Source organism: Camarhynchus parvulus, chromosome 20, assembly GCF_901933205.1.
Source record: "Camarhynchus parvulus chromosome 20, STF_HiC, whole genome shotgun sequence".
Taxonomy (NCBI): Eukaryota; Metazoa; Chordata; class Aves; order Passeriformes; family Thraupidae; genus Camarhynchus; species Camarhynchus parvulus.
In genome coordinates this window covers 4,554,889-4,574,018 of record NC_044590.1, presented here as the reverse complement: position 1 = coordinate 4,574,018, position 19,130 = coordinate 4,554,889, and the positions used below count along the sequence as shown (strand labels likewise).

The window sequence follows — 19,130 nt, the reverse complement described above, 5'->3', positions numbered from 1 at the left end:
AGCTCAGAGGTGTGAGCCAGGGCCTGCAGCAGCAGCACTGGCTCCTGGGAACCCCAGGGCTCCCTCTGCAAGGCTGGAGTAACACAACCCTCATTAGGCTGAGTCCCAGCACAGGAACCAGGGCAACAGTACAATGTGCAGTGCCTGGATTTGGGTGTTTCAGCCTTTTTCCAATACTGTGTTACACTTCCAGGTTTGCCAGAGCTCTGCAGCCAGGTTTTCTGCAGCTTGGATGCGAGCCCTGCAAGGACAGGTGCCAGAGGAGGTGTAGGGAGTGATGTTATGGAGCTATGTACAGAACACAGGTGGAGGGAAACATTAAACATTTACATGTTTATTATAATTACAATTTACATTACTCCAAAGAGCAGCCCCACTGCTATGTTCTAATTCTTAGCAATAAAGTCCTACAAAAATAAATCCAAGCTTTTACAGTAACCTAGGTCAATGCATAACTAAAAAAACTTGAGCTATGTAAGGGGTTCAGTCATCAAGGTGCTTTTTCAACAAAATTCCCTACCAACCAAAAACGGGACACATGCCTATAGCAATTTAACCCACTTATTTCATGCAAACAAAGGTAACCCCTCCCTCCCAGCCCTCTCCCCACATACAGATTTTTAAAAACAAAAGAAAAACAACTAAACTATTTACAGTATGGGGGTATAGAGGAAAGAAATTAAACATGCCCATCTGTTAAGCTTCATTATATGGTCTCCCATCCCTAGCTGAATGAAAACATTCCAAAGAGTTCCACCACAGTCTACAGAGTACAGAGAACTGTTTGCATTTGGTGCTGCCTCCAGCGAGGTACAAACCAAGTCAAACAAGTCAGAGCTTCAGGTCTCCTTCCCAGACAGTCACTACTGCCAAAAACTCTGCACGTGAGTGGGGACAGTCACTACTCCCATCCCACATGGTATCCCCACGCTCCAGCCAGGAGCTCCAAGCCCCAGGCATTCCCAGCACCCTGCAGCTCAAGGCAGAGCCACAGTCCTGTGGTACCTCCAAGCCCAGCAGCAGCCCACAAACAGCTGTACAGTAAGAAACACTACTACATGATCAACACTCCAGTATTCCCAAGTGACAATATACACAACTCCCCAGCACCAGGAATCCATTTCTCCAGATACCAAGTGCTACTTCACACCCGCTGCCAAGATCCGTGAGACCAGCAGCACCAGAGGATCCATTTGGTTACTCAGAACAAACAAATTATAGCTGGTTTATTTCAAGTGAGCTTTGGTTCCGTGTTAAAACAGCATGATTTCTCCAGGGTTCAGAAAAGGAGTCTGACTTTGAGCTTCGACTATAGCAGCCTTGAGAGACCCAGAAAGAAGAACCGTGTAAGTTAGTCTGCACTTGAAAAACACAAACAAAAAGAAAACACACCCTGAAGAAGGTACCCCTGAACACATTCCCTCTTCCAAAAAATATTCCAGCAGACAGTGGCTGGTCCAAAGTAAGTCCAAAATATAAGCAGTAGTACATGAAATTCTGTCGCTTGAGCCGAGACAGTAAACAATATGAACCATTTTCCCACGTTAGTGCAGCAGTTGGTTGTTTTCTTTTTATATACAGTTTCATTCTCTCAGGAGAGATGTTTGAACCTATTCAGAAAAAAGGCAGAATTAGATTTGATATTATGGGGTTCTTCTCCCAAGAAGAGAAATAGCAAAGCTCACACCCCTGTATCAGCTGAAATGCTTAGTTAGAAACAAAAAGCTGCTTGCTTGAGCTGAGCCTTTTCACAGACAGGTGAGACCAAGAAATCAACATGTTAAACCACCCCATCTCCTACCCTTTAGAAATATCAATCAGATCCAATAAGGAACAATTCTTGCTATATCCATGAGACTGGAGGGCAAAACAGACTGCACAGACAGTTCAGGCAAGGAGTAGGAGACAAACCTGGCTCAGAGAGAGCATTTACTCTTGCTAGAGCACTTGCCTCTGAAGTTACACTCTGCCAGTACCAGCTCTGTGAGTGGTTTGGTTTCTCCTCGCTGCTCCACTCCCCCTTCCACCTCGAAATCCACCTCGGAAGCTGCGGCCGCGAAGGAACCGTCCAGACACTCCAAAGGTCTCTGTATTGAGCTTCCTCTCCTCAGCCCACGTGGTGCGCCTGGAACTGAGCAAGGCTGAGTTCAGCTTGAGCACAAACATTAAAGAACCACCAGCTCACTCAGACAGGAAGACTCAAACCCCTGATTTAGTTGAGCTGCGCTGCAACAAGCACCAGCTGCAGTGTACCTGCTCTAAGCCATCCCCTCTGCAGCCACACCACAGAGCCAAGGGAACCCTCATGCTGACACTAAAGGGATGTCTCATTTCTCCAGGCACTTGATGGCATCAGTGGTGGCAGTTAAAGCTGAAGCTTTCCCTTCATATTCCCAACATTTAACCTAATGCCCCACCTCCAGGCTTAGCTCGCTCCTGTCTGCCAACTGCACCTTCAGTACAGCATAACCCTGATGCCTCCTCTCCCACAAGCCAGATAAGGAATTTGTTTAAAATCAATGGGTTCAAAGTCAGTACTGGGAAACAGAAATAGAAACTCCTCTATCATAGTTTAGGCAGGTGTATCATATCAGCTGAAATGCTTTTTGTTTGATCCCACTGCATGAAGCTTGGTTGACATCACTTGTGAGCCACCAAATGCATGGCAATACTCCCTGTCTAAAGGGTATTCTAAAATTTTTAAATAATTAAATCATGTCACATAGATTATGTCTGAAATTTTATGCCTAAAATTCCATTTAAAAACCAAGCTTTTAAAGAACACTCACCTAGATTTCAGTTCTGAAGAAATGTTGTCAAAGAAAGACTTGGATTTATCATAGTAGCAGTTGGGCCCCAGCAGGTCCTCCTCTGCGTTACCATCATTGTTTTGGGTTGCCACTCCAGGGTCCCCTTTTTCTTCCCCCGTCTCTGCTTTGTCATCTGAAGATAATGAAATGTATTACATCTCCTTGAGGCACACACTGCAGAGCCATCTGTTCTCTTGCTCCCTCAAACAAGATTTGAGAGGTAATCATGCAGTTTCTCAAAACCAGTTTGCCTATGCAGTGTTTACTACTAGCTCAGCAATTCATATTTAATGAAGGCACAAACCTTTAAAGTTTAGTTTCTTCTTGAATTCTTTATCAAGCTCCTCTCTGTTGAATTGTGCATTTGCACTTTCAAAGTCAAAGTCACCTTCAAACTTTATTGTATTTTCCTTCACAGTAGTTGGTCTGTTTTGTCCTCTAGAACGGTTTCTGGTTCTCCTGTTTCCTGAAAGCAGGAGAGTTTAAACACTTGGTAACGCACAGGGAGGTTACATGGCTTGCTCAAGACCAGAGGAAACCAGGGATAGAACTCAGGAGTTTCTGGCTTCCAGTCCTGTGGTTAGGCCACACCTCTTTGAAAGCAACTTCTGATTTTGGCTGTAGAAGACACATTACAGCAACACTTTAACTTTCTGAGCAGCATTCCTGGATGTCAGTCTTACCACTAAGAGTGCACCCAACTTTCCTTCCAGCGTGCAGAGAGGAAGTCAGAACAAGCACTACAGCAAGAAAAGCTGAGGGATGTGGGGAAAATTATCTGTCTGCTCTTCACCTGCAAACACAGCACCGTAATTAGCCTAAAACCCATCTTGATGGCAAAGAGGAGGTCTCAGAAAATCAAGCAAAAGACTCATCCCACAAAGGGAGCTTGTACTCTGTCTAGTTTCTGGTTTCTGAGATGCTATCCATTCCTTTTTGAAAAAGCTATAACCCATTATACACACTAATTAATTTGAAGACCTGAGGTCTGAAGTGTTGTTTCCTGTCCTTTCTCAATTTTATTTGGGCAGAAACCTCTTTGAATATCACTTTCTTCTGGCCCGTGCTTATACTGCCACTTTGAAATCAGATTTCTGCTCTATGGAGATGAGTGTTTCATAGCTGCTCTCTGTATAAAAGCTCTGGAAAGTCTCAAACAGGCTGCCTCTCCCAGTAAATATACTTGAGGTTTCAGAGAAATCCAGTTGCTGCTGCCAAGACACAGCATTGATTTTTATGACATACCTGCAACTTTCTAGAAAAGGCGCTAGAACTCTGTCCCTGGAATGTTCTCAACTTCTGCGACTCCAGAAGCTGTTTTGTTAGGGAAACATCTCTGGATGCCCAAAGCTTTCTCCCAGTCTTCTGTCAGTTAATCCTTCACTGAAGTTAACACCACTTGCCTTCACAGGCTGTTGAGACTGTTTAGCGTCAGCTTAACCTACCCGATCTTCTCCTTTGAGGTCTTCTGTTTTCATCATTCACCTGTCCTTGGGTTTGCACAGGTGCTGCCTGAACTGTATCTACTGAACAAGAAGGATAAACTTTAAAGGAGCACAAGACCAATCCCCAGGCAGCTCAGGGTTGCAGTGCACCTTGGGAGGCTGCTCCAGCCCAGCTCAGGGCTGAAGCAGTGTGTACGTACCGCTCGCTTTGCTGTTGGCCTGCGGGACCTGCCGGGCGCTGCGCGGGATCCCCGGAGTCACCTTCCCTGGGGGCAGCTTTTGGGAATTCATGCTGTCAACGGGGCCAGTCTGGACAGCCTGCTCTACCATGGGGCTTTTGCGGACTGGGTGAACAGAAGGAAAGCCAGCACCTGGAAAAAATCCCAATGACTAAGTGCCTCTCAGAAAATGAGCCAACACCATTCAAACCCTGCCCACTTCTAGGGAGAAACCATTTGGTCAAGAATGACTCAAAGCCTTGAGTGTGCATCATTACAGATTAAGTTTAAGTGGCACCAGGTAAGGCACCACTGCCATACAAATCATGGCTCTCACATCCAGAGCCTCAGCTTCAGGAAATATACTCAGATATTTCTTAAATCAAGTTAGACAAACATTAAACAACCAAGCCAAGTCAGTCGCTCAGACAGTTTATACCAAAATCTAATTTCTACGTTATGCAGGATTTTACTTTACATGATAACTTTAAATCTGAAACAAAAATTCACCATTTTGAAACTGTTCAACAAAGTTACCCCACTTTGTCAAAAAGATTTTGCAGAAAAAGCTTAAGCACCTCAGCTATATCCCCTTTTGTAAGCTGCTTTTAGAAGTCCTTCAACTTCATTGCTTATTGTTAGAGCTTTCAGACAAAGAAAACCTGAAACCAGACCAGGATCTCAAAGTTACCCTTTTAAATTCCTTCTTGGTCAAGGCCAAAGTGTTACCAAGACTTCTGTTGCTCTTCCATCCAGGCTTATTTATTCACACTACAAAACATGTAAATACTTTTCATGGTTTGGTATACCTTACACCAATTATATTAAAAAGTGACAGTCTTCAGTACTCAGAAGAAACACTGCATTCTAGGTTTAATTAGAAGGTTTGGAGTACTACAGGTTCATGTAGTTATGCATAAGAACTGCTTGGAAGCAAACTTTAACTGAATATATTAAAAGAGCAAGAAAAGTGAAAAGCTGAAGAGTTCACACAAACCAAGCCACTGACACTTCTGGGTCACCCAAGTCCAACATGAGATATACCCAGTAGGTTACATGCAGGTTCCCAGTTAATGTATACCTGGAAAACTTGCAAGGAAGACAGACATATCCTAAGGATTATTGAGTAGGACAAAGCTGATGTGCAAGTTTAACATGAGAAAGTTTCAAAGTTTAGCCAGAGTACTGAGAAACTATGTACAGATAGATGGCCAAAAGCAGAGAGTAAGTAAAAAGCTTCATGCCAACACAAGCATACATGCTTAAGCTAAAACCAGATGAAACTAATTATCATGTTTAAATGCAGGCTGCACCTGGTCACCCTGCTCTGAGGAAGGTCAGTCTGGTATCTCAACTCAACCTTCTCTAAAGGTTTTACACATAGAAGCAAGCACCCAGAAACATGTTATCTCTGCTACTCAGGAATCACTAGTTGTTAATCATGCTTTACTAACTGGGAGTCTGGACAAGGTACAATGCCCCAGCATGCATGAAATCTACCCTGATGTTTCCTCAGTTATAGAAAATACAACCAAATTTCTGATCAGCCTAAGTCTCCAACCACAAGGCCACCCACAATTGAAGCAGTGTGCTTCTTTTTCCAGGAAAGGCTGACCAATTCCTCACCCAAACCCTATGGTGACACATGTTCCTGGACAGGATGCAGCACATTAACATCTCTAAACTTCATCCTTCTCCTGATACTTACACAAGAGGATCCACTGTCCTGGACTTTTCCTTTCTCCTGTCTCTCTAATTGATACTTCTAGGACAGGAGCAATCACACTTCACGTAATGAAAGGCAAAAAAAAAGCTGAGAACAAACTAGTTCTACTGGCATTACCCATATAAGCACTATCATTCTAGGAGGGGTTAACAAGAACAGTGTTTGCAAGTGCCATGCAGTTCTTCCAAATATTTGGAGTCCTCAAACTGCTGTTACCCTTGGAAGAGAGCTGATGGGGCTCTGAAGACATGTCAGGCTCTGAAACAGGTTGTGGAGACGGAGAAGAACTAGGGCTGGAAGCAGCTGCTGATGCTGGAGGGCTTACCAATTTCTCTAAAGAGATAGAGGGAAGAAGAGAGAGCAGAGATACATGGATAAGATACAAGGTAGTGAAACATCTAAAGGACTTGGAAAGAGATACAAGATTCTCTAGAACAGTATTAGAGCAGCTATTTACAGTCTTCTCTGGAAATACAAGTTCTTTTTACATGTGATGTGAGGTGTGTTAGGTTAGAAATTAACTGAACTCAACTGTCAGGTATTCCCATTAATTTCAGAAAGAAACTTCAGCTATTTAGTTTGTTTCTTTCATGTGTGTGTGTGCACATGCAAGTGAAACATAGGCCTCCTTGCAGTAAAACCATTGCACAAAGTTGTGAGCTGCTTATTCACTGCTCCTTGCAGTCTGACACTTGGCAAGGAGTTCGGTGTTAGTTACTGTTATCTGCTTTCACAGCAGCTGCATACAAGACCATCCCTCTATTCTAGCAAGTAAAGTTTGTACTTACCTAAACCTAAGGAAGCTGCATACTGCTGGCTAAGCAAAGAGCTGGCAGCAAGCTGGCTGTAAGGTGGCATACCTCTAAACGGGCTGTAAGGCACATGTGGCTGAAAGGATGATGTAGAGGCAGAGCCCAGTGAAGACTGTAACAAGACAAAGTACATTTCCATTTACAGTGTCCAATAGTCAACTCGCTTTGGCAGTGATTCTTTACTTCATGTCCAGCATTACTTAAGTAAATTCTGAGAAGGGTTAGTTTACCTCTTTATGATTTTCTGCATTCTCAGCTAGCTCTGGCTTTTGTTGACTGAAGTCTTAATGCTGCTGCTACTTTAAACATTACAACAAAACTCAGGATGTTTTAAATAATCTGAAGATTCCTGGAGACACTGACTTGCCTTTATTTCTGTAAGTTTTTACCAAAATGCAGTCCTTCAACACCAATCTCAGCTTTTTACCAACACTTCAGGCTAACTTACTTGGACAATGGCAGGATCTTGTGGCAGAGTATGCTGAGCTTTTGGAGGTTCACAGACAGTGATGTCTTTGATGTCACTTCCTCGAAAAATAATGTACTCATAGATTTCTTCTCTGGGAGGAGCCGGTCTGTCTGTGGGCCGGTCCTCGGTGCCGAAGGATCGCACTGGAGCGTGGAAACGGTGACATTAGTGCAGAACTGCCACTGCAGCACTCTGCAAGCTCACATTCATGCAATTAAAAAGTATTCCTTCAACACTTGCCATTTGTAACAACAACAACAGCTACTTCCAGAACCCTCAATCTCCTTCTCACACACATCTGCTCCCTCAAATGCCAACTTTTTCAGCAGCCTGTGTAAACAGTTTTGTTTACATCAAGCTGTGAAGGTAAAGACCATAGACCAGCTGGAGTGAAGAATCCTACTCCAAACCCAAGGACTTCCCCACAGTGCTGCACTTTCCTTCCCTCCCCAGCAGCTGTCCCATGCAGGCATTCAGCTCCAGACAACTGCACCAGACCCCGGGGGGGGCCTAAAGCAGCAGGGGGAAATCATAGAAAGCTTTAGGCTCAAATGTGCACTTTTAGTTTCATACATTTACTATGCAGATAGAGGTAGTTTTATCCATGATAAGAACTTCCTATTAAAATTTCCTCTTTACTCCAATGTCACTGTTTTTATGATTAATGTGACTACAAAGCAAGCCATCAGTGATAAATCTAAGTGCTTAGGGAGGCTTTACTGACTGCCAGCTACCAGAATACTTGAACAGACACTAACCAGCAATGTCACACATCAGAGTGGGAAAAAAATGACTTCAGCTGACTGTGGCAACTACTAGGTAGAAGCATAAATTAATTTGAGCCATTAGGAAAGAAGAGGTCAGACTGGATTATTGGCACAGGAAAACAGATTGCACAGTTACATCATTGTGGCACTGACAGGTAAAAGCTTGAAATTTCAGCCACAAGTTACAGGAACTCCCAAGTTCACTGGGTGGCTGCTTTCTGTCTTTGAGAGGTATTCCCAGCTCAGATGAGTACCAGCACTTACTAGCTTGATGCACATTTTCTGCCACTGGAAGAAGTCTGTATTGGACTCCCTCAACTGCTTCTAACAGGTTATCACAGAAGCACTGAAACACCTCCACCAGGACAAGCCACTCTTCCTGTCACACAGATGGGGGCACCACATCCTCCCAGGAAAAAGAGCACCAAAAGTGGATGCACTGAGCATACCCAGCACACCATGCTGCTTCTAACTTACAAGGAGTGTTGGCAGTTGTACCCAGGGATACTCAAGAGTTCTGTTCCAGGTATATGCAGGGGGCTCACCTCACACCAGGCAGCACTTAGTGGCACAAATGGCCTTCACCCCTGTTAACACACAGTGAGCTCCCAAGGAGCAGGTGAATGCCAGAATGTCCCTATCACACTGCTCAGCACCTCAGTTTGCACCTTACAGGAAGGGCATCTTCACTGGTACAAGGACAAGCTGTCAGTCACTGCCTTTCAATGGCCATCTTCCATGAGTTCCTAGGGTAAATAACCTCTCCAAGTTATTTTAGATCTCCAGCTGCTGTTTGATCATGTTACAGCTGTAACCCAGTCAACCAGAAGCAGATTATAAACTGAAAGCAATGCTTGTAGCCTTTTGGACATGAACTGTACCACTGATCTCTCTGTTCAAAATTAGATTATTACAGCTCATGGCAAGATGTACTAAAGGTATCCTGCAGGATTCCACAGCTAGCTTGGAAAGCACCATGACCAGCCCATCAACTTCCACATGGACAAACACATGACCTGCAAAGCCCAAAGCTGCCCAGGCAGCCTCGCAGTTGGCTGGTCCCAAGGTTTCTAACAAGCAAGGTGTGGAAAGCCAAGTACTTATTGTAGACAAAACAGAGCTGTAGGAGTTGAGCTTGCCTGTCCCTGCCCCTCAGGTGTTTAACTGTTTCTGGCACAGCACAAAGTGCAGCTAAAGTTCCTGTGGAGGTGGGAAGGGCTGTCTACCATGAAGTTACTGACAATTGCTTACAGATGAACAGAAAATCAATCCCACAACACTGCAGCTCCTGGTTTGCAACACAGTTGATACTCATGTTGAGCTTAAGCTCTGAAGGGGCAGAAAGCACAGCAAGACTGACTGGCAAGCAGAGCTTACATGGATATTTTTTGTTCAAAAACTCTAATTTCTTCAGACTTCTACTTAAGGGGGAGTAAGTTCCTGACAGGACAGCAGTGGGTTTAAAGTTCCTTTGTTTGCAATTTAAGTTTAGCCTCTAACAAAACAGACAATTTTCTTGTAGCGATTAAGTCCATGGAATCTCCATTAAGATTCTGTGCATTTATTGAGATTTAACAAATATAAATCAATTGAAGTCAGCCTAGCTTCAAGTGAGAGGCTGAACTAGAGTTCTTCCTGAGGTCTGTTTCAACTTAAATTTTTCTTTATGATAGAACTGAAAGAGAATGGCACTTGCACTGCACGTGGAACTGTTTAGACAGTGGCATCCAGGGTTTAACAACAATTTACCTGCAGTCTGGACAACTTCAACATCACATCAGTAATTCATGGCCCTTCTAGCACCTCAGAGATCAAGTGTTTTAAACCACTGACACCACACACTGGGTTGATACTGCCTTAACTAACTTCAACATTGTTGCTACATTTATAGCACAGGAAAAGTAGTGTCAGAATGACAAAGTCTCTAAATTTGAAAAACCCCTCAGAGCTACAAAGAAAAGCAGGGTTTGTGATGTAGAGTTTATGGAACAGCACTTTAGGTAGGGAAAAATGTATTCCCCACCTACCGCAACAACCACTTCTTAGGCATTCCAATTCAGTAAAACTGAACACTGAGAAACCAATAAACTCGAGAACTGCCAGAAATCTTATCCAGAGCATATAGACTTACTCACATCATAAGGCACTTTAATCACACATGCCTTTGAAAAACACCAGCTCTGAAGAAGCAAATGCAATATGTAAGGCAGGACTATGTAAGGAACCATTTCTACTTGCTGCTGGGTCAAGGTGAAGACCTTCCTGCACCTACAGGAAAGGAACTGCATCCTTCCAGCAACCTCTCGAGTACTTTGAGCCAAGCACTAACACAAACAGCTCCATTTGTGCATTTAAATAAGCGGCTACATTCCCAGAAAAAAAGTGAATTTGAGAAAACTTGCATTTTTAACTTCAGAAAACACTCTAATGGGTGTTAAATGATGTCCAGCATCATATAAGCATCATTATGCTGGGTGAACACTGGGGCACAGGCTGCCTTGCAGGTAGTTGTGAATCTGGCAAGTCAGTGCCTCCTGCCAGCAAGCAGCCTTTCAAAACAAAAGGTGTTTGTTTTGTGGACAACCCCGATGGCTGGCTGCAGGCAATGAAGAACGTGTGAACTTCCCAGAACAAGGAAAGACAAAACTCAGGGAAAGAAAACGCCGATGCACATTAGCTGAAGAAGCCAAGCTGGACTTGAAAAGCAGTACCAGGAGTAAGTTCACGTTTGAGAGACTAAACAAGACAGGACAGGTTGTACTGAGATGAAATACAGTAGTTCCCAGCACAGGTGACAACTGAACCCAAATGACACTGTTTCAAAGATAATGATCAGTATTTCTACAGGGAAACAAAACGTAAAGCCACGCTGAGGAGCAGCAAGGTCGGCGAGCCAGACCCACGTGCAGGTGGCCCCCAGCGCTCTGTGCAGCAGCTCCCACCCTCCTCACCTGAGCAGAGTACAGTTATCGATCACGGAAGGAACAAAGACACAACAGCAGCAACTGTTTTCCTCAGCGCCGGCCTGGGGCCCTCCTCGAGCCGAACACCGTCACAGCCGGGCGAGGGGAACCGAACCACGCACAGCGATGCCGAGCGTCACCTCCCCGCTTCTGACAATGGCAAGGGGAGCCAGCGCTGCCGACAGCGCTTCTCCCCGGGAGCTCCCGGGGCGAGCCGAGGGCTGCTCAGCATCCCGGGCCCTGTCCGCCCCTCCGGCGCGGCCCCTGTCAGTGCTGACTCACGGAGAGCAGCAGCGCTCCGGACCCGGGGCTCCAGCCCCGCCGCAGCCCCGCGGGGCGGGCGGGCCCCGGGCGCGCTCATTGTTCCCGGCACGGCGGCCCCCGCCGCGTCCCCTCAGCCAGCGCCGGCCTAGGCCCGCCCGCGCCCCCCACAGGGCCCCGCCTCACCCTTGGCCAGCGCCACGGTGGAGTTCTCGGTGTCGATGGTGTAAAGGATGCCCTCATAGCGGATCTGCGCCTTGGAGATCAGGCTGATCTTGCTGCCGATGTAGGGGGTCCCCGAGCTCATGGCGGCGGCGGAGCCGGGGGAGGGGAGGGGGGGGTCCCAGAGCCGCGCGGAGCCGCCGCGCCGCCCACGCGCACTGCGGAGCCGGGACCCCGCCGCGCGCGCCTTATATAGGGCGGAGGGAGACGGGCCGGGGGGAGGCGGCGGGGGGGCGTGATGCGGTACCGCGCATGCGCCGCGCGCTATTGACCAGACGGGAGAGACGGGGTCAGACGGGGAGGGGCGGAGGGGGAACACCCGGGGCCCGCGTCACGTGACCAGCGCGGGCGAGGGTGCCACGTGCGCCGCGGGGCGGGGCCGGGCCGGGCCAGGCGGGGCGGGAGCGCGCGCGCACTTGGCTTCCCGCGCTGCCGCGGCTGAGGGGCGCGCGCGGGGAGGGGGGGCGGCTGAGGGCGGCTCTGTGACACTGAGGTACTGAGGGCGGCTTTGTGACACTAAGGCTGTGCCACTGCCCCTCGTGTGGCACTGCCCCTCGCCCGTGTGTCACTGCCGCTCGCCGCTGCCCTAGAGCTGCTGTCACGCAGCGCGGGGAGAAGGACACCATCTCCTTCCCGTCACGGAACAGCCATGGCCGCCTTTGCCCAAGCCCCTTCTCCCTCCGGCATAGCCGTGGGTGCCCGGCAGGCCCTGCCTGTGCGGGTCGCCCCGCGCCTTTGTTCTGCTAACCCGGCCCGGCCCGGCCCGGCCCGGCTCGGTCACCCCGTGCCAGGCTGCAGCTGGAAGATGGGGCCGCTCCGTGCGGCGTCTCCCGGGAGCTCTCCGGCTCCCCGGCCATCTGCGGGTCAATGAGAGACAAGCGGCAGCATCTGGCAGCCATGGCCACGGAGGGGAAATCACTCAGCGGCGAGAGGGTGCTCGGGGATCAGGCAGGGCAGTTGCGTTTCGGGCAGCGGGTCAGAGTGCACAGATCTCGCTAATTTGTGTGACTCAATAAGATTCAAAGCCAGCAGCCGGGGACAATGCAGCCGGAGCCATTGTCTGAGTGCAGGGAGGTTCGCTGGAGCTGCGGGCGCCCATGCCTTGGTTACATCCTTCCTTCCATCAGCGATACAACAGCGACACGCGAGAACGCAGCCCACAGCTTCATCCCCCGTCCTTGCACACCATGGCTCGGAGAGCTGTCTGCCCTGTGACCTTATGTATTTTATATATGTGCTATTCTTCGTGCTGTTTATACAGCCTGAAGAACAGCTCTCCCCTGCCTGAACAGGGCAGATGCTTCCTTTCCATTCCTACATATGTGCAGTCTTCTCCTTGTTAAATTGTTCTAGCATAGAGTTCCTAAAAAATATAAAGTAAAAGAAAAATTACTTGGAAAAGGGGTAATTTTGAATAAGAAACTCAGCCCTTAAAGTCAACCTTTTTAGATTTTTAGCTCAGCCTTAAGTATAACTTACAGAAGGAAAGCAGAGATTCCTTTTTTACTGCAGTAAACAGTGCCCTTTAGTGGGCAAATTGATGGTTAGAGACTTCCCTAATGAAAAAACACCTCTAGTTCCTCTGTGTGAGGAGTGTCTAGTTTAGGAGTGTGGAAAAGATCAAATGGAGAAATAATAGGGAAAGAAAAAATAGAAAAAATGTGGCTGCTCAGTTTAGGGCAGCCACAAGAAATTATTTATAATGAAAAAATTATGTCAACAGTGTGGCCAAAGGTAGAGAAACAGAACTCCCTCTTTTGGTCAACATCTTCAAACTCTACAGTATGTTTAAATTGATATTTCTTATTCCCACTCTTAAAATTTTCTTTAGAAATAGTAAATGGGGCTCCAGGTTTTGCAGCTCACTTCATTGTTTTCTTTATGCAAACCAAAATGTCACTGGTTCATAACCGCCTGTAAGTTCCAGTACTTTGTTCCTTATTCAACACAAGGTATTATTATGATTGTTTTATTGCTTCACCTTTTTGTCTTTTTTTTTTTTTTCCTTTTTGATACCAGGGAAGAAAGAGCCAGTCACATGTACCAATACAGTGATGTGGATCCTCCAGGAAGGCTAATTAAAGCAGCGTGGAAAAAGAAAACCACACCAAGTTGGCATGACCTATACACTGGTAAGGAGAGATATGCAAACATACAGAATTTTGGTTAGAATCACCATGACCATAAATCAGCCTGCTTCTGGAAGATACTCTTATTGTAATGAATTTCCTCAATATCTTGTGTTTGACAACAGTCAGAGATAACAAGCCATCAGCAAGAAGAAATACAACACCTGACATTTTAAGTGGCCTGTTAGTATTATTTATTCTGCTAAAAAATACAGTTCCTCGTCCACTAAGTGTTGAAAGGAGGAAGCAAAGAGCATCTCTCACTGTGTAAATTCATGACAAGTGTGCTATCCCAGGCATCCCTCATATGAAGAGGGAACATTTGGCTTTGTATGAAGATGCACAGTTCATTGTGGCTGTGGGAAGAAATTTGGCAGAGAGGCACCTCGTGATCGCAGCAGACACAGGATTCACACAATAGCCACTTGGACTGCAGGTACCTGTGGTCCTTAGAGAGTGGAGGTAGGGTACAGTCACACCATGGAAGTGCAAAGCTGATTTATTTACAGGAAAACCTGTGTTACCAGAACTCAGGAGACTCCCATGGCAGCTGGAAGGCAACTAGAGGCATTTGAGAAGATAAGCAGCCACATATCTAACACATTTCATAGCAGGTAAAAGAGAAACCTCTGACTTTCTGCAGTGATGAGAGTTTGTGGGCTGTGTGATGGTGAGACAGAGCTTTTGTGGTGGATGATGGCCACATCCATGGAAATGTGAGCTGAACTGACTCAGGTGAGTTGTGGCAGAGTTTAGCACAGACCAGCAGTTGGCAGAACACCTGTGACAAGCTCCAGCTGCTGGAGGAGGGGAGCCAGGCACTGCCTGCTGAAGCATCACCTCCTGCACCTGGGGACAATGGGATGCCTTTGCAGTTGGTGGCAAAAATTAAAAAAAAAATCGAGGAAAGAAAATAAATAAGCATGGAAAATGGAGGAACTGAAAATGGAACAGAGATCTGAATTTGGGTGTGGCAAACAAAACAAATGGTACAAAGGAAGAGAGAAATGCTTGAGCCCTAGAGGAAGAGATGTTAGAGCAGTAATTTCAAAATAAGATTATGGTAGCTGCAGGGAAGGAGGGGAAGGCCACCAAGTTTGTAATGTATGGTGTCAGTATCTGATATAAGGAATTACCTATAAAGATTAAAAAAGCAGCATTTTGTATTATTTACTAGAATTAATAGGCTCCTAATCTATACTTTAACCAGCTTTATTGTAAATATGCTCATGTTAGAATTATTAATTTTTATTTTCTTGTTCCATTAATATATTCAATGCCAGTTATTCTTTTTCCTGAAAAATCATCCACTTTCTAAAAGATAATGCAGTTCCTTGCTGTAATGCAAAATGATGATTTCTTTTTGTACTTGTGAAAATCCAGTGGTAAAATTCCAAAAACATGCTGGAGGATTTTTCAGTTTGTGTAGCACTTCCATGTGGAAGATTCAAATTACCAGTCTGACTTCTGAACTCTTCATTTTTTAAAGATATATCAATATATCCACTTAAATGGGTGGAATAAACCAACAGTGCTGTTCTGACCTGCCCAGTCTTTGCTGATTATATGCCATGAATCTACTGAAAAGTTGTGTTTGATTGTCCTAATCTATCAAGGAGTCACTTCTGATGCAACAGAGTAAGGAGGGAACATATATTTACTTGCTTTTATAAAACTAGATCTTGGACATGTGTAACATCTTTTATTAGAATGAACACAAACTGCTGTTCCAGACTATTTCCACACGTACCACTCCACCAGTGTCTACTTCATGGAAATGATACTAAAACTCACACTCAGTACTAGACACAAGACTGAGAACTCAGCCCAAAATCCTGCCTGCTCTTGCAGTTCACTTTGTCATTGACATTTTGGAGAATGAAGCAGTTAAGGAAGTGCAAGCACTTTTATACCAAGGCTTTCTGGATCTTGAATGGCAAGATGAAGTTATCCTGGCTAAGTAGGTAGTGATTTATTCACAGATGTGGAAGCTGGATATAATTTTAAGAGCTCCTTTCATGAAGACAGTTAAATGGATAGTGTGTGTGATACAAGAAAGGTTGACAAAGCTGAAGTTTGCAGTTTGGTGACAAAAGTTGAAGGAAGAAGACTTTTAAGTCAGACATATACTAAAAAAGGCATTTATGCATCTATTTCCTATTGGAAAGAATGAGAGGATTCAGACCTAAGTTTAGAAATAATTAGGGCATAAAGAGATATAGTTGTCTATGTAGAGAGTGGGGAGAACTGAACAGTGCCTAAGATACTAAGCTCCATTAGGAGAAATTTCTGACTGGGTTTTTTGCTGCATAGGCTGCTTTTCTTTGGAATATGTTGCACTGAAGTGAATGGCAAACCTTGTGTATCCTCACAGATGCACTGATGTGAGGGCATGGGATAAAAGTGGGATTTCATAAAGTTCTTCCAGGCATGAAGTGAGCAAAAGGTGGATTGAAGACACACTGCAATGAAAGAAAAAAAAGGAAGTAATACATGGAGAAAGGAAGCAAAAAATTGGCTTACAGGGATGAAATGCTGCAGAGGATTAGTCTGCAGGGGAAGATTTTGTGGAGGTTCACATTTATGCCTTAATTGGGAGAATAAGAATCTGTGTATTGAGCTTCATGCCCAACTTTCTGAGAGGTTCAAGAGCTGCAGTGAGAGCCAATGATCTAAATCCACTTCTGGGCTGAAGAGAGCCCAAGTTACAACCAGACTGTCACAACTGACCTGCTTGGTACACCTGACAGTGTCTCAGAGGAAAAACCAAGGAGCAGATGGGAGTACAGCCTGATGCATCACTCTGGGACCAGTCTTTTCTGAACAAAATCAAATGGTTTTGAGAGTAAAAAACATACTGCAGACCCCTGGATGTTGCAGACCAGAAAATGTCACTATTCCCTGGACAGAAGTCTGGGTTTGGCTAAAATTCCAGAAAGGTTGACAGCAATGTTTCTTTAAGGGCTCCTCCTTCCCCCTCTGGACTTTTCTTCTCCAAAGTCTTGAACACATTCCAGCCATCAGTACTGAGCACTATTTCCTTGGCACTGAGGCTTCAGTGGGGTTGAACCAAGACCCAGCTGCACAGCTCTTGCTGTGCAAATCAAACCATAGGGCAATAATATACATCACTGGGCTGAGAACGTAGAGGAGAGAGTTCTTTATGAGATGTTTTAGTTCAGAGACTTCATTTGCATTCATTCTTCTTCAGCCAAAGAATCTCCCCCTCCTTACCTGTTTTACAAATAGGTTGTAGATTCGGCTTCTTTCTGTTCAGTGAGGTAAGGGATCATTTTACCAGCCTTGGCAGTGTGCTGTTCTTTCCCTGCACAACATCTGCTGCAATTTTCATGGCTTGAATTGTTCCTGGACTTGTTTTAAAAGTCATGTTTCAGAAATGCCTTTGAGGATATGAATTATTAGTCATTGTTTTATCTTCTAGGGTGTTCTTCATTTATCTTGGTTATTTTCCTTTTTAAAATAAGACTGAAGAGGCTTTGGAGTTTAAAGTTTATAGGTTTTAATTCAGGTTTAGGCTGAAGATACCAAGAATGGTACAGTAATTCATAGCAATAGGATTTTAGTGCAGTTTCAGGAAGTCATTAATTTTTGTACGACAATAAACTGGGATTTAATCTCCTTCTAACTCACACTTCTCCTTACCATGGTAGTATTTGTGTACACACTTTTCACAAACACGTGACAATTCTGACATTTACTGTTGCAAAGCCTTTGCATCATTTGTGCCTCATACCTCATTTCTCCACCACTTCATGTATGACAAGGTATTTGATATTTAGTGCACTTTTAAACCACTTTTTTTTTCCCTATAAAGTAACTAAAAAAGAGATTTGGCTTTTCAAATTTTTCACTTCATTCTGATTAATATGTTTAATTTTTTTCCAGAACACCTCACATCTTCATCTTGGACTCTGTACTTTACTCAGCAGCAGCCTCAGCTTTTACTCTGCCTAAGACATCACCTGTGCCAAACTTCCAAAGGCTGTTTGGGACATACAGTTGCTAGTAGGACATTTTGGAGACAAAAGGTTTGTGCAAGTTTAACTTGGAGCATGAACTGGTCTGAAGAATAGTGACAGATATTTTGTTGTACTTTTGTGATATTTGAGGAGTACTGCAAGGTACCCCATAAAAACAAAGGTAGGTAACAGTAAGGAACAACTTAACATGACTCCCTTGGCCCTGCATCCAGGTGTGTCATTTCCTTTGGGCTGGAAGTTTTGCCTATTTTGTCTTTTCAGAGATAAAATCTTTGTCTGATTTGCTTCAAAACATGCACTGGTTTCTTCAGGCAACTATGGGAACACGTCCCATAATTAACTGAGTTATTTGATTTGTTTGCAGTTTCCAAAATGGGCAAACGCTTATTAAAGGAATAGGGGCAATTCCAGAACTCTCTCTGATAGTGAGAATATATTTTAGGTAGTGTAAGAAAGTAACCTAGAGTCTGGAATTATACCCTTAACTATTCAGACTGCTGGAGAACCCAGAAAAAAATAAACTTGTCTAATAATCTTTCTAGCTGTGTTTTCATTAAGTCTGAGACAGCTCAATAAGGAAGCTATGGCATGATTTATTTTAATCAGTTATTACAGAGGAATCATTAAAGGAAAAACAAAACAAAAACTCGGCAAAATCTTCCTTATATACTTTCTGCATTCCAAATCCACAAAAAATTTAGATAAAATCTCATTTTATTACAACCAAAACAAACCTCCTGTACTGGACTGCTTTCATTTTTTTTCTTTCTGTAAATGATGATGTTTTTATACCTCTTCTGTCTATACTGGCTTTCCAGTTCTGTGTCTTTTGTGTCTGTTTTCTTTATAATCTCACTGAGGTTGCTCAGGAATTCTGTTGTCTCCTAAGGCTTGGTAAGAGCATTTGACAGACTGTGAACTAGAAATGGAGTAAGGAAAATGATTTAGCCATTTTTGTCATCTGAAAATGTCTTTTAGAACTGCTTGCACACATGATTATTCTTCCAGTTCAAATGTAAAAGAATCTGGATTTTGCTCTATGTATTGAACATATGCTGAAAGTTTTACCAACTTTACAGCCTGTTAGTTTCATTTGATATTACTGTTGAGCTAAAAAGTGTGCATTCAGGCACACACAAAATCTTCTTTTGAAATAACTCCTCTATCTTAAAAGAGAAGAACCATGGGGCTACTGAATGATTTAGATAAAGTAAGTTACAGTCTCTAGGCATTGTGATATGAAATTCCATAGGACAAATGTTTTCATCTGCAGCAACTGCTGTTTCACAACTGATGTGGCATTGGCT

General features: G+C 44.5%; 1 protein-coding gene across 2 annotated transcripts; it reads right to left on the bottom strand.

Annotated features, from left to right (window-relative positions):
* Positions 1–316: 316 nt before the first annotated feature.
* Positions 317–11,871, bottom strand: LSM14B (LSM family member 14B). 2 transcript variants are annotated; one of them, XM_030963403.1, is made up of 10 exons: positions 11,658–11,871; positions 7,460–7,623; positions 6,988–7,123; positions 6,416–6,532; positions 4,456–4,626; positions 4,256–4,336; positions 3,115–3,276; positions 2,790–2,943; positions 1,952–2,131; positions 317–1,610 (listed from the first exon to the last, which is right to left on the bottom strand). In XM_030963403.1, the coding sequence occupies exons 1-9, from the start codon at positions 11,776–11,778 to the stop codon at positions 1,960–1,962; spliced, it is 1,278 nt and encodes a 425-aa protein (XP_030819263.1). In that variant the 5' UTR covers positions 11,779–11,871; the 3' UTR covers positions 317–1,610; positions 1,952–1,959. The 2 variants fall into 2 exon arrangements, with proteins under 2 accessions (XP_030819263.1, XP_030819264.1); XM_030963404.1 differs by having other exon boundaries at positions 4,256–4,333.
* Between the last annotated feature and the right edge of the window lie 7,259 nt (positions 11,872–19,130).

Coding starts and splice junctions, on each gene's coding strand:
- LSM14B (XM_030963403.1), bottom strand. CDS start 11,778: ATGAGCTCGGGGACCCCCTACATCGGCAGCAAGATCAGCCTGATCTCC. Junction 4,337..4,455: donor GGCCAACAGCAAAGCGAGCG/GTACGTACACAC, acceptor CTTCTTGTTCAG/TAGATACAGTTCAGGCAGCA. Junction 3,277..4,255: donor ACCTCAAAGGAGAAGATCGG/GTAGGTTAAGCT, acceptor TCCTGCTTTCAG/GAAACAGGAGAACCAGAAAC.